The sequence below is a fragment of the Aspergillus ruber genome, assembly GCF_000600275.1.
Source record: "Aspergillus ruber CBS 135680 unplaced genomic scaffold scaffold00020, whole genome shotgun sequence".
NCBI lineage: Eukaryota > Fungi > Ascomycota > Eurotiomycetes > Eurotiales > Aspergillaceae > Aspergillus > Aspergillus ruber.
The window spans coordinates 219,073-232,295 of record NW_024467316.1 but is presented as its reverse complement, the minus strand read 5'-3'; the positions used below and the strand labels follow the sequence as shown (position 1 = coordinate 232,295).

The 13,223-nt window shown below is 48.7% G+C and overlaps 4 protein-coding genes across 4 annotated transcripts; 2 read left to right on the top strand and 2 right to left on the bottom strand.

Moving 5' to 3' along the window:
• Window positions 1-720: 720 nt before the first annotated feature.
• On the bottom strand, window positions 721-1,394 carry EURHEDRAFT_532025 (guanylate kinase; the record flags this gene model as incomplete). Its single annotated transcript, XM_040787205.1, has 3 exons — window positions 1,351-1,394; window positions 888-1,298; window positions 721-839 (listed from the first exon to the last, which is right to left on the bottom strand). Exons 1-3 carry the CDS (start codon window positions 1,364-1,366, stop codon window positions 721-723), a joined length of 546 nt encoding a protein of 181 aa, XP_040637354.1. The 5' UTR covers window positions 1,367-1,394.
• Window positions 1,395-2,829: 1,435 nt separating this feature from the next.
• On the top strand, window positions 2,830-3,690 carry EURHEDRAFT_532024 (TMEM53 family protein; the record flags this gene model as incomplete). Its single annotated transcript, XM_040787204.1, has 1 exon — window positions 2,830-3,690. The coding sequence occupies one exon, from the start codon at window positions 2,830-2,832 to the stop codon at window positions 3,688-3,690; it is 861 nt and encodes a 286-aa protein (XP_040637353.1).
• Window positions 3,691-3,944: 254 nt separating this feature from the next.
• EURHEDRAFT_141403 (DUF4246 domain-containing protein) lies at window positions 3,945-6,448 on the top strand. The gene is made up of 5 exons (XM_040777766.1): window positions 3,945-4,190; window positions 4,263-4,461; window positions 4,530-4,611; window positions 4,664-5,701; window positions 5,757-6,448. The coding sequence occupies exons 2-5, from the start codon at window positions 4,271-4,273 to the stop codon at window positions 6,327-6,329; spliced, it is 1,884 nt and encodes a 627-aa protein (XP_040637352.1). The 5' UTR covers window positions 3,945-4,190; window positions 4,263-4,270; the 3' UTR covers window positions 6,330-6,448.
• A 118-nt stretch (window positions 6,449-6,566) lies between these two features.
• On the bottom strand, window positions 6,567-12,067 carry EURHEDRAFT_516600 (DNA-directed RNA polymerase III core subunit RET1; the record flags this gene model as incomplete). Its single annotated transcript, XM_040786493.1, has 6 exons — window positions 6,567-9,378; window positions 9,465-10,249; window positions 10,319-10,371; window positions 10,708-11,167; window positions 11,216-11,717; window positions 11,766-12,067. The coding sequence occupies 6 exons, from the start codon at window positions 12,065-12,067 to the stop codon at window positions 6,567-6,569; spliced, it is 4,914 nt and encodes a 1,637-aa protein (XP_040637351.1).
• Between the last annotated feature and the right edge of the window lie 1,156 nt (window positions 12,068-13,223).

Sequence of the window (13,223 nt, the reverse complement as noted above, 5' to 3'; positions counted from 1 at the left end):
TTTGAGGTCGTCCACTTTTTCCCAGTTGAACAAGAAAGCGTTTGGATCGATATTTATTTACGGACATAAGTCACCGATGCGTCTGCATAAACTCACTGCAAAATGGTTTACTCATAAAGGGAGACATATAAAAATTTCGACAACTATCTGATCTTGATCAACCTAGACGTAAGTTATTTCTGTTCTAATCCCCCTTCGACTCGCTTATACATTCCTCTAAAGGATGGTTGGAAGATCATTACTTTTGGTTTCGATCCCTTCGGCGTTGACGGCCGCATGCTGGACCCGGTCTGCCGAAAGCTGGATGACTCTCGTCATGTGTCATGAGAACTACTTAGATGATATTATAGACAGAGAATCTTTACAAACATGAGGGGAGAGGGAGAACCGATCTGGAAGCATGATTTTCCCCCGGCTGCGATATGATGGGCAAGTTGATGGCGGATCCTAATCCTGGGGAGAGATTGGAGTTGGAGTTTGCGGTGAGATTAAATCCAGACGATGCAGGCTGAGGTTCTGAGTATCATCGGTGTGTGCGGATGGTAGAGATGATCATTTGTCATTCCTAGCTTGTATGGCTGGCTACTATACGGGCCAAGGAATACATATTTATAATTTACCGGCCACAGCTAGGACATGGAATTGGTATGAGGTTTAAAAAAGACAACGACAATGATCTAAAGCCCAGTTATTTGCTCTTTCGTGGTAATAAACGCTTGTCTAGGACATTGGCCTATACACAAACCCTTCAAATTCCTTATATGCCCTCTCAAGATCATCATTGACAATGATTTTATCATAGACGCCCGGCGTGTTCGCATACTCCAGCTCAATCCTAGCTTAGTTTAACCTCTTCTGTAGATCGTTCTCATTTTCAGTGCCACGACCCCTAAGTCGCGTCTCGAGTTCCTCAAAGCTTGACGGTTTGATAAAGACATAGCGTGCATCAATACCAGAGTCTGCCTTCAAATTTTTGACGCCATTCATATCAATATCCAGTACAACTATCAGTCCTTTTGCCGTCTGGTCTGTGATAGTCTGTTTGCTAGTTCCGTATTGATGGCCACCAAAAACTTCGTGTTCGACGAATGCATGTTGAGAGACAAGATAGGAAAAAGCATCAAGGGGGACGAAGTAGTAGTTCACTCCCTCGACTTCACCCGGGCGTGGGTTACGCGTGGTGCGGGATACGCTAAATGTGAAGGTGCCAGGGTGTGAGTCAAGGAGTTTCTGGGAGAGTGTTCCTTTGCCGACGCCTGAGGGACTGGATATGACTATAGGTCGGCGGTCCCGGGGCGCTTCTTGGTGTCAGTAGTTATTGCTTTAGGCTTTGGGGGAGGTAGTGCCTACTAGTATTAGGTGCCATTTTGACAGTGTCCTGGAATTACTTAGAGTTTGGCGGGGTTAATGATATGATAATCCCCGGACATCGTTAGTGTTGCACTTAATATAGAACGCCAGGGACACTGGTTCTTCCGTATTCCGGTCCTTTAATAAATGGTACTGGACTTCAGCTCCTGAACCTGGCAGAAGTCAATATGTGTACGAGAAGAGGGCTGTCTTCTGGTGAGTTGCACTACTCTACCTTCTCTTCTTACCTGAATGCTCGCGAATCAATTCGGATATCTGCTTCCAATCACCGGTAGAGCATAACATGCATTTTTACCATGTCGAAAAAGAGCAACAAGACAAAAGCTATATGATATGGGTTCGTTTTCTGCTAAAAGAAATCCTGAGTAACTGGCAATGGGCCTTGTCAACAAACGTCGCCAGGGAAACATGAGAGCAAAAGACGCTCGCCGGTTGAAGAATGGCACAATCAACTTATGCTACTAAATCAGGTGTGAGGACGGTTTTGAAGCAATCATATGGCTCGCTGCGCTGAAAAGAGCGATATTTCGCACCGGAAATGTCCAGAACGAAGTGGCCGTGATGAACTATCGCGCCAGAATACCTCAATCCCAGTATCTGAAGTTTTAGCTCTGGTAACTATGGAACAGTTCTTTGGTGATGAATTGTTCTGAGTGTGTCTTGCAGCAAGGTCCAATTCCATGTTCGATGAGGTTTACTGGACCTTTATTGACCCCGAGTACTACGGGCCACTTATGTCTATCGAAGAGCTTGCTGGGTTCCTGGGTGAGAAAGAACGCCAGGCTCTTGAGAACCGGTTGGTTTTTCGGATCGAGCAAGCAAAAATGCCACAGCTCGCGCAATGTTATACGCCAGACAAGTTGGTGGATCTTTAGCGTTCTGTGCTGTTTCTTTTGAGGGCTACTACTATGCAGTTAGGTTAGGGTCGTTTTGTTTATATCATCTCCGAAGAGCCTCGTACATCCTTTACATACTCTACCGTTTGATTATATCGAAGCAATGTTTCTTTAGTTTCTCCTTTTAGGCTCTCATTATCCTAACGGTAACGGTCAAGGTAGGTCGTGGAGTAGTATATAATTAAGTAGCCACAACTAGAACATAGTGTCCGAATCAGACTTTGTCCCTCTTGAACTATAGATCTACTAATTACTCAAGATAGTGATTGCCTTGTAGTTCTTTATTTTAAAAATTGTCTAGCAGCCAACGGTGTAAAGTTATTTATAGTGATGTCCTTGCGCGACGGAGGTATTAATGCCTCAGGCACCATAAAACCGCCAGGGGTTAGGGGGCGGTTTCTATATTAACCGGAGGGAAGGTGCGACTATCGTGCTTTGCTCAAGAACTCCTTCATACTCCGAGTAGCTCTAATTACTGCATTGGGATACCCTAAGAGGTGATACCTCGTTACATTCTTTTTATTACCCTATTAAACCCAGTCCCTCGTTATCAAATTTCATTATGGCAGGTAAACCCTTGGACGTGCAGCATCCTTTGGCATCCTTTTTCCGGCTCTCCCCTTCTGTATACCTTCAGGAGCCAGATGAAACCGTCAAATATAAGGGGCAATATCCAAAGACGATCGTTCTCGCTTTCTGGATGAACGCTCCTCCACGAGCATTGGCCAAATACGTTCTCGAATATAGACGCCTGGCACCTGCAGCCAAGATCATCTTTATCCTGAGCTCCTCTAATGACTTTCTTTTTGGTGCCACGAAAGATGCTCAGCAGACCCGGGTAATGCCGGCTGTCGAAGCCATTCGGGCCTCTTCGTCCCCCGGAGACCCAGTGTTTCTGCACATGTTCTCTAACGGAGGAGTCTCCTCGACGACAAATATGCTGACGGCATATGAAGAGTTGACAGGCAACCCGTTGCGTGTTGCGTCAATGATCTTTGACAGCGCACCCGGAACAACAACCGTCAGCGGCGTCATGAAAGCCTTTTCGTTCGCCTTTCCAGGAATGTTGATCCTGCGATTTCTCCTCAAACTTGCCTTATATGCGTTCCTATTTCTAAATTCAATTTTCCGAAGATTCACCGGCACGAAAGACGCTATCACCACGGCCCGGGATGCAATGAATGATAGCCGTATACTGCACGGTATCGATCCGAAAGGCAGACCCAGAAGGTGCTATATCTATTCAGACGCCGATGATTTGGTGGAATGGAGAGACGTGGAGAGACATGCCTATCAGGCAAAGTCTATGGGGTGTTATGTGCGTCGCGAGAAGTTCATCGGTTCCCCTCATGTGAGCCATATGAGGGCTGATCCCGAGCGGTATTGGGGCATCGTACAGAAGTACCTGTTCACCAGGGCATGAGTGCTTATTCACAACAAAATCATAAAGCAAGCCCAATTTTTCTCGATAGTTTTACGGAATTTGATCCCTTAGTTCATCTATATTCTGCAATTGTGATCTCATGGTTCCCGCGTTTCTGGTCCGCCAGTATACTTCGGAAGCGACCTCCGCGATTCTTTCAAAACAGATTTGACATTACATGGCTCGTTCTACTTTAGCACTGGTGTCTGTAAGGGCATGTTTGTTCCTGGGCCGTTCCTTCCGGAATGGCTTATTTCATATTTACCTCTTCCGTGAATTAAGGCACCCCTGGCTCATCGCCGTGGACTCCGGACATGACCATTGATGAAGTCCATATGTCGATGTTCTTCTCTTTTCAACCTTGCTATCCCTTCTCTCACATCAGATCTTTCGCGCGGAAGACTTCTGGCCACAATAAGCGCAATAATCATCTCAAGGAGCCTTAACGCCGCAACTCTCACGAATCAATTACCCATCAGTTTGGAGATTCGTTGGCTTTGGTGAGTTGTTGTTTTTCTTAACCATTATCCCTAGTCTACCCCATGTTCCAGGACTAACCGCGTTCAATATAGTGGTCATCATGTTTCAACAATCGTTCAAGGAGCAAACCCCTATGAATGACCCTGATGTACAGGATAACCCATTCCTGCGGCCTGGATTTGGATTGCCATTGGATTTTGCACCGATGCAACAGAATGTATACGGCATCCATAACAGGAGTTTATTCCCAAACGCCAATGATGACCGTGACATCAAAGAAGGAAATGCAGAGTATGTCCAGGCATTCATCATTTCAGGCTGCGTTCTACAGGGATCTTTTTTGTTGACATAAAATCCAGTCAACCTCTTCAGACACTTCGCGAGTTCAACATGTTGAGAATAATGGAAGGAATCACGGATACGCCCGAATGGTACAAAAGGGTTTGTTGGTGAATCACCACTGATGCTGACCTTAACTTGCTGATCAAATTAGATCCATGAATATGATGTTGCGGAAGCATGGAAGAAGGACGCAATGGAGAAGGAGCCAGATATCACCCAGAATATGGCGAATTGGATCATCGACGAGCTCCGATTCAAGTCCGCCCTCTATGAACACAGCGGTGCAATCGCCCTGTATAATGGGGATGTCACCAAGTCCGACATCAACGTAGATGATGACTTCCGCCTCAGACTCTTGAACGCCGTCAATCGCCTTCAGGATGTTCCGCAGGAAATGCGGTTTTACAACCCCGGGACTGGTTATAAACAAGAAGACCTTGTCCCTGTGGCATTCTGCTGTCTGATCTATGGCCGATCTCGCGCTCTGCCGGACAAGATCATCGGTGTTGAGGACTCGCTGAAATATATCGGCCAGGGAGAAATAATTCCCGTTCCTGAAGATACCGGGATTACTAGAGAGGATATCACAACAAGGGTTGCGACCCAAGTTGACATCGCGACCAGACCGTACAGTCGGCGATTCCAAATGCTTCCGTTCGAGATGAACTTGGGAGAGGATGGCAAATGGCACATTACGAGCTACATTAACAACGTGCATCCCAACAAACACAGCGAACTATACGAGCTCATCGAGGAGTTGTTTAACAAAGTGACCGACCAACTCGAGATCACACTAACACCCCTGAAGGATATGCTTCATTCACGAGCACGGATCGAATACAGAAAAGCAGAGTACTATCCTCTGCCGAAGGAGGTAGAGGAACAGACTCCGAAACCCGGTGAAAGGGAAGCCGAAATCGAGTTCGAGGACCGTCTGCAGAGTTGGCGTATGGCAAACTTGAAGGCCGTCCAGCCTGATTGTGGAAAATTTATTCCTTGGGCAGTTCCTCAGTGGATGATGAACAATATACCCATGGACTTGTCAACGCCTCTTCGGGTTGAGCAAGAAGTTCTCCTTGCTAAGGACTACGCGAAGCATGGCCTTCAGTTAATTGTACGGATTTTCAATATCCACTTGTCGCCTGATAAGCCGGCATTTGAATCCGGATGGCATGGCGCAGGCCAGATGGTATCCGCTCCCCCTATCCTCCTCCTTCCCTTTGTTCATACGTTAACGATTCCAGAACGACCATGTCATCGCCTCAGCCTTCGTCACCATCGACCTCGACAACGTCACCATCCCATTAATGGCCTTCCGTCACCTCGCCGAAACAGCCACCCTCGGTGAGGTCGAACACAACCCCGCAGACACCGTCTGGCTTAAACAAGTCTTCGGCCTGAGCCCCGGCGACGCAGCAATCCAAGAACCCGGCAAGATCCGCTGCTTCATCAACCGCATGGTCATGTTCCCGAGCACCGTGCAGCATCGGTACGAAGCGATGGAGCTGATCGACAACAGCAGGACCGGCACCGTGAAGGCGTTTGCGTTTTTCCTCGTCGATCCGAATATTCGCATTACGTCGACTGCTAATGTGCCTCCGCAGCGGCTAGATTGGGCGTTCCAGGGGGCTGATTATGATGAATTTTTGAATTTGAATATCTCGTTGGATAAGTTGTCTATGGGATTCCAGAGCCAGTCGAACTTGCCGTTTTCGATGAGTGAGGCGAAGAGATGGCATGCTCAGGCTCTTAAAGAGGTTATTGAGTTTACCAAGTATACTGATGTTGCTTGGGAATCGAAGAAGGTGAATATTTAACTCCCACTGTGTTCTTGACAGATAAATATGGATGTGGAAGCTGGGATAAATTGCCTGTGATTATCAGTTGTCTTTGTTGGGTTCTGCCTATTAGGGTTCGTATAACACGAGTGTTCACCATGTTGGAATCAAATGTCAATTCTATCTAGTCAACCAGATCGCCGCCAATGCAAGGATATATACAAACCAGCGCCAAAATCACGCTATGCTATTTTATTTTTTGTAACCGGGGAAAGACTACCGCCCCTTGGACTCAGGAAACTCATCCTCCAACTTCAACCGCGCCGTGACATTCATACTCATCAATTCCTGAATCAACAGCTTTGCCGCATATGGAATTGCCATTTTCACCACCCCCCGCGACGACTTACACCGCTGACACCAGTTTAAGTACCCCATGAACCCACACGTCTCACAGACGTCGATCTCATGGCGATCGGACGAGATCATCAACCGCTCGAGAAGCAGTTGGGATGTTCCGTACGCAATGAGACAATCACGTTCCATTTCTCCTAGACGCAGACCACCATCTCGCGAACGACCTTCGGTGGGTTGCCGGGTGAGCATTGCGCGGGGACCGCGGGCACGAGAGTGCATTTTGTCTTGGACCATGTGCTTTAGTTTTTGGTAGTAGATTGGCCCTGTAAACACATAAAACGGAAGGGCCTCGCCTGTAATACCAGAGGTCAGGTATTCCTTTCCACCGTAACTGAAGCCCTTTTCAACGAGGATGCGGGATGTTTCTTCGACTGGTGTTCCGCCAAAACATGTGCCGTAGCCGTGGTGGCCGGCTAGCACACCTGCCTTTCCGGCGACGAGTTCGAGCATTTTCCCGACTGTCATGCGGGAGGGGAAACCGTGTGGGTTCATAATGATGTCTGGGTTGATGCCCGAGTCTGTGAAGGGCATGTCGGATTGGTCGGCGATGATACCTACAACACCCTTTTGACCGTGGCGGGAAGAGAATTTGTCTCCGACTTCTGGGCGACGGGTTTGCCGGGTGAGCACCTTGATAAGTTGGTTTTCGCCTTCTGTGGCCGAGACCATGACCTTGTCGATGTGTGCGGGGTCGGGCAGTTTGTAGGTCATTGGGGTCGGTTGGAAGCTGACGGGGCGGCCTAGGTCGGAGCCTGTGATGCCCGAGGAGTGCGCTTGATCTGGGGTGGATTTGTTGATATAGACTTCGCCTGCATTGACTGCTTCGCCGACCGCGGCGAGACCGTCGTTTTGGAGGAGAGCGTGTTTGCGGATGGGCGCATCGTTCTCGTACTGTGGGGGGTCGAGACGGTCCTTTGTACCGTTGGAGTAACTCTTCAGATTTGTTACGTATTTGCGGAAGACCTGGCAACGTCCGAAGCCACGGTCGACGGAACCCTTGTTCAGGACGAGGGCATCTTCAATATCATAACCAGAGTAACTCATGACTGCTACCATGGCGTTTTGACCGGCGGGGAGGTGGTCGTATTTTGTCAGTTCGATTGTCCGCGACTTGACCATTGGTTTCTGGGGGTACACCATGAGGTAGAGGATTGAGTCGATGCGGAGGAACTGGTTCGAGGCTATAGCGCCAATAGCTTGTTTACCCATTGCACATTGGTAAGTGTTACGCGGGGACTGGTTGTGATGCGGGTAAGGAATTAGACCGGCGACTGCTCCAAGGACGGTGAACGGTTCGATTTCGAGATGTGTCGTGGTCTCGCTGATGTCTTTTTCGTAAATGGCAATGAGCGAGTCGTTTTCCTCGTTCACGTCCAAATATTCCACCAAGCCCTGCGCGAGGAAGTCGTCGAATTGCATCGTTCCATCACGGAGTTTCTCAAGGTGATGCGCCGTGACTTTGGACTTGCCATTCTCGACGACGATGAGAGGCCTGCAAATCCGGCCATCATCTGTTGCTATATGCACCGCCCGCTGGTGGTGGTTGATGAAAATACTGACAAACTCAGAGATTCTGCCCATTCGGCGCAGTCGTCGGAAGGCGTCGAGGAAGTACTTCGGACGCCGTGTGAGTGCCGTCGGCGTACCGTTGATTGAAATCGTATAGCAACCGGGAGCATACAACTCCTTACCACCGATAGTTTGGATATCCTCCGCACCAAGCATGAAGATCAAGTTCCGCACAGGACCCTCTTCGTCGTTGGTCGTGATGTGAGTCATAAGAGCCAAATTCTTGACCAAACCACACGCTTCACCTTCGGGCGTATCTGCCGGACATAACATACCGAACTGTGACGGTTGAAGCGCTCTGGGACCGCTGACCTTTCTTGTCTTTTCGAACTGACTGCTGATACGGGTCATCATACCCAGTGCCGCAATGTAACTCAATCTGCTTAGAACGTGGGTGACACCAGCACGCTCCATACGGAAACGCTTCAAACTCCAGTTACCCGTGGAAATTGCACGGTTCATTCCTTGGGTGATGTGATTACCGTGCATACTCATGACACTCCAGGCATCAAATTGCTCTGCTCGGTTGCGCTTGTTCAAGACCTTGTCGATGTTCATTTTGATATCAAAGCAGAACTTCTTGAACAGATCTTCAAACAGCAAAGCCAGCAACTGACCAGCCAGTTCCAGTCGCTTATTACCCAGGTAGTCACGGTCATCTACCAGAGTGTCATCGTTCTTGGCCATCAGCACACGACGTGCCATGTGCGCCACATACAGGGCCTTGGGGCGGAAGTTCATGTTCTTAACTTCGATATGCGAAATTATAACAGATGCGATGGCCTCAACTGCCTCCTGAACATGGGTTCGACGGTATGACATTTGCTTCCTGTTAATCTTGATTCGCGCGCCGATCCACTCGAGAGCTTGCTGTTGCGTGTGGATGCCCAGTTTAATCGCCTCTTCAAAGTTGATGGCGAAATCTTCCTGGTACACTTTATCAACACCAGCGACGAGAAGCATCATCTCTTTGTCCGTGTGGATACCCATTGCCTTGAGAAGAATAACGATTGGAATATCTTCATTCAGGACGTTGTGCTTAACGACAAGCTTCTCTTTCTTGAAGACGACATAACTTTTAGACTTTCGCTCGTTCGATGAACTGTGCACTGTTAGCAAATGGGAGTCCTCTTCCAAAAAAAAAAAAAAAAAAAAAAAAAAAAAAAAAAAAAAAAAAAAAAAGCTCACCTGGTAACAGAAGCCTGCACAATCTCCTTCTTCGCATCCGTCTCAACAATGATACGGTTCTTACTCAACTGCTCCTGCACGAGAATAACCTTCTCCGTACCGTTGACAATGAAATAACCACCCGGGTCAAGCGGACATTCATTAAGCACAGTCATCTCCGACGGCGTTTTGTTCGCCAACACACACTTCGAACTCCGAAGCATGACAGGCATTCGACCAATCGAGACACCCCGCTTAATAACCCTTTGTCTACCACGGACATATTCAAAATCAACGCGAATCGGCGCAGCATAAGTAGTATCACGAAGTCGACATTCCTGGGGCGATACAGTAGACTCGACGTTGAACCCGGCATCCTGCGGCTCGTCTGCGCGTCGCGGAGATCCGAGATAGATATCCGTGAACTTGATGTAGAAGTTATGGTCGACGTCGCTGCGGATCGTGGAACTCGACTCGACGATCTTCTTCAGTTGCACTTCGACGAAGTAGTTGTACGAGTCGATGTGCTGCTTGACCAGCCCCTTCACCTTCAGGAACGCCGGGAGCAGATTCCATTTATCCTTGGCCGTATTGATCGGGTCCGTCAAAGATTTGTTATAGTAAAAAGGCTCGAGCAGCGCATCGAACGGGTCCCGATGGCGATACGGGTAGGGGATGTACGGCTCGTGCTTTTCTGTCGGGCCATCCTGCTGCTGTTGCTCGAGGGCCTGCGCAGACTGTGCTGATGTAGAAGCCGACTTGGATTGCGAGGGTCGCTTTCGTCCTGGCACAGCGTTCCTTGCAGCCTGTTCCAACAGAATCATCGCATGTTAGCTAGTCATCTAAAGGTAGCTGTGCGGAGAACTTTGTCATACCTCTGCGTTTGCGGCTGCGGAAGCCTGGGGCCTCCTGCGAGGGGGCATGGCCGCTGGCGACGTAAATAGTATAGAGTTACAATCTGCAGCGAAGCAACTGGAATCGCTGGTTGAGGGACAGTTGGCGACGGCGAGTGAGCAATTTTTATCTTTTTATCAACGGCCATGGCGGAGGGACAAATTATGTAAGCGGGCTTCCGAATACGGTTAGATTGTCTTTTCTATCAAAGTGTTCACTGTCTATGCAATTTTATTAAGAAGAGGAATTACTTTCGCCAGATTTTGCTTTCCAATAACCTTCCACTTGAACGCCTCCTCAATATCGTCCAAAGACCTCCCCTTGGTCTCCGGCATGAACACCGCACACACAAACACAGTGAGAAGTGTACACCCCGCGAACAGAAAATACGCCCCAAAGCTACTTGTCGATAACAAAATCGGCGTCGTCAATGCAACCAGAAAATTAGTCGCCCAGTTACTCCCGTGCGCAAGACTCGTCGCAGATGCGCGCGTGCGCTGTGGCTGGATCTCAGCCGCGTAGATCTTGATTCCAACCCCCCAGCTAAGGGAGTAGATTACGGCGAAGATATAGATGGAGACTATGACGACCCAGCGGCCGGCGCCGGTAGAGCCGTGCACAGTTTGAGTAGCGTATAGTGCGCCGATTAGGAACATTGTGATGCTAAGCCCGAGCCCGCCGTAGATGATGCTGTGTCGGCGGCCCCATTTGTCGGCCCAGATGAGGGCAGGAATGGTCACGGCGAAGATCACTATGGCAGAGACACCGGAGGCGAAGAAGCTAGCCTCTGAGGAAGCCAGACCAGCTTGTTCGAAGAGGAGGGGGGCGTACTGTCGGACGATTAGTTATGCGTTCTTACGTGTAAAGGAGTAACTTACGTAGAGAACTCCATCAATCCCGCTGAGCTGCTGCATCCCCATGAGGAAAACTGCAAGTGCAGTGCGTGTCCGCACGTCCCGAGAGAACAGATCGAGGAAGCCATGCTTGGTTGATTTTTGAGGCCTTGCAGCCTCAGCATGCTGGCGCTCGAGCTCTGCTTGATGCGTATTCGATCCTGATTCCCGAATCTCCTCGATTTCGACCTTCTCTCGTTCTGCCAGACCAACACCAAGAAGGTCCCAGGTTTCAGCGGCTTCGGACTTTCGGCCGTGGAGGGTCAACCATCGAGGTGAGGGGGTGAGCCACAGATACGTAGCAACAGAGAAGACAGCGGACAAGCAGGCTAGGATGATAAAAGGTGACCGCCATGAGAATGACGATTCGATACGTGAAGTTCCGTAACAAGTGAAGAAACCCGTCACTAAGCCAAGTGTGATGAGCAACTGTGGGCCGGTTGTCAGCGCACCGCGGACGCTGGTCGGAGAAATTTCACAGATATACCTAGAGATGTCAGTTAAACTTCTATCGGTAGAAGATATGTAGACGCACACAACCAATGTCCCCAAATACAGCCCCTCCCCAATCCCCTCGACACACCTCCCTACGATAAACATGGCCAAATGAACGGCGGCAGCTTCCAGAGCAGCCCCGATACCAAATATTAAAGCACCAATGCTAATCCCCGTAGGTCGTCCTAGTTTATCTGCTAGATAGCCCGCGAAAAACGAGGATATCGCAGCGGGAATGAGAATGGACGAGACGATCAGACCGTGGACGGTGGCTGACTGGTTGCCGAATTGGGCGACGAAAGGCTTCATGACGGTGACGGGACCGATGATGCCCGTGTCCATTCTATTAGAGTCAGAGTGTTGCCTTCCAATTGATTATAGTTAGATGCACCCGAAAAGTAGACCACCGCATGAGCAGAGGATGCTGGCAAGGATATACCGGGGCGGTTTTAGATCCATTTTTGTCGATTGTGGAGGAATTGAAGTCGAGTGAGGTACAATTCCTCAATTGAAGATATCCCCAGGTATACGGAGACTCCGGGGATGTTATCGATTTGTAAAGATCAGTCCGTCGCTCAATTTTTTTAGCGATTGTGCGAATTGCTGATAGAAAATCTAACTTGATCGGAGCGGTATTCCCCGATATGTCGAAGATGATCATAAGGATGATTGTTCAGAGGGCCTTATAGCGTCTAGAATTTCTATATAGAACTACACTGTAGAGGACAGTACATCTGATGATATTTACATTAATAAAAGAGTTATGGTTGTAGAGCTGTGCCTGGCAGTAACACAGATGTGTAATTTTCCGCAGCACCATAGAGTAGATTACTTTTTATGGTCCTATGATAATCAGTTACGTAGAACTCGGGCATACAAAGTATATATTGCCTGAAGACCGTATGCCAACAACCGAAGCAGCGAGTCATCTTATCGAACCCCGTGTTCCTACTCCACATGAACATCCGATATGCGTCTGATACGTCCAATTCACCAATGTCACAGGATGAAGCTGCACGCTGTACAAGTAAGTACTCTGTAATGCTCACTTCTGTCGCTGTGCATGTGCCGTGTGCAGCGTGGGATGATATACAGAGCACTGATGCTGATTCTTCCGCAAGGCATACATACATTTACATACGTACTGACCTACATGGCCGTGCGGAGAAGACTACCCACCGCATGGCGTTGTTCATGTAGGTCATAAAGTTTACTCGGGTACGATCATACACCTTATCCGTGCATTCAAATCATCAAACACGCTTGAACCAAGACAAGGGATTCGGTACCCTGGACAATAACAAGTCTCATGTTTGACCGCCATTTGTTTGCCACTGACTCGATGCTGATTAATAGGGACTGAAATGACTGAACGAGGGGAATTGAGTCAAACGGACAGGATAAAAAAAACACTGAATGATGCAATTAGCAGTGGACCGTGCTCTGCTGCTGGCACCAGTGGGGATAATAGAGGAACGAGAATATGGTGAGAGTGACA

Bases quoted from the DNA above. Each gene is read 5' to 3' on its own strand.
- EURHEDRAFT_141403 (XM_040777766.1), top strand. From the start codon at position 4,271: ATGTTTCAACAATCGTTCAAGGAGCAAACCCCTATGAATGACCCTGAT. The intron at 4,612-4,663 runs GTTTGTTGGTGA...TGATCAAATTAG, and splicing joins CGCCCGAATGGTACAAAAGG to ATCCATGAATATGATGTTGC. The intron at 5,702-5,756 runs GTATCCGCTCCC...TAACGATTCCAG, and splicing joins GGCATGGCGCAGGCCAGATG to AACGACCATGTCATCGCCTC.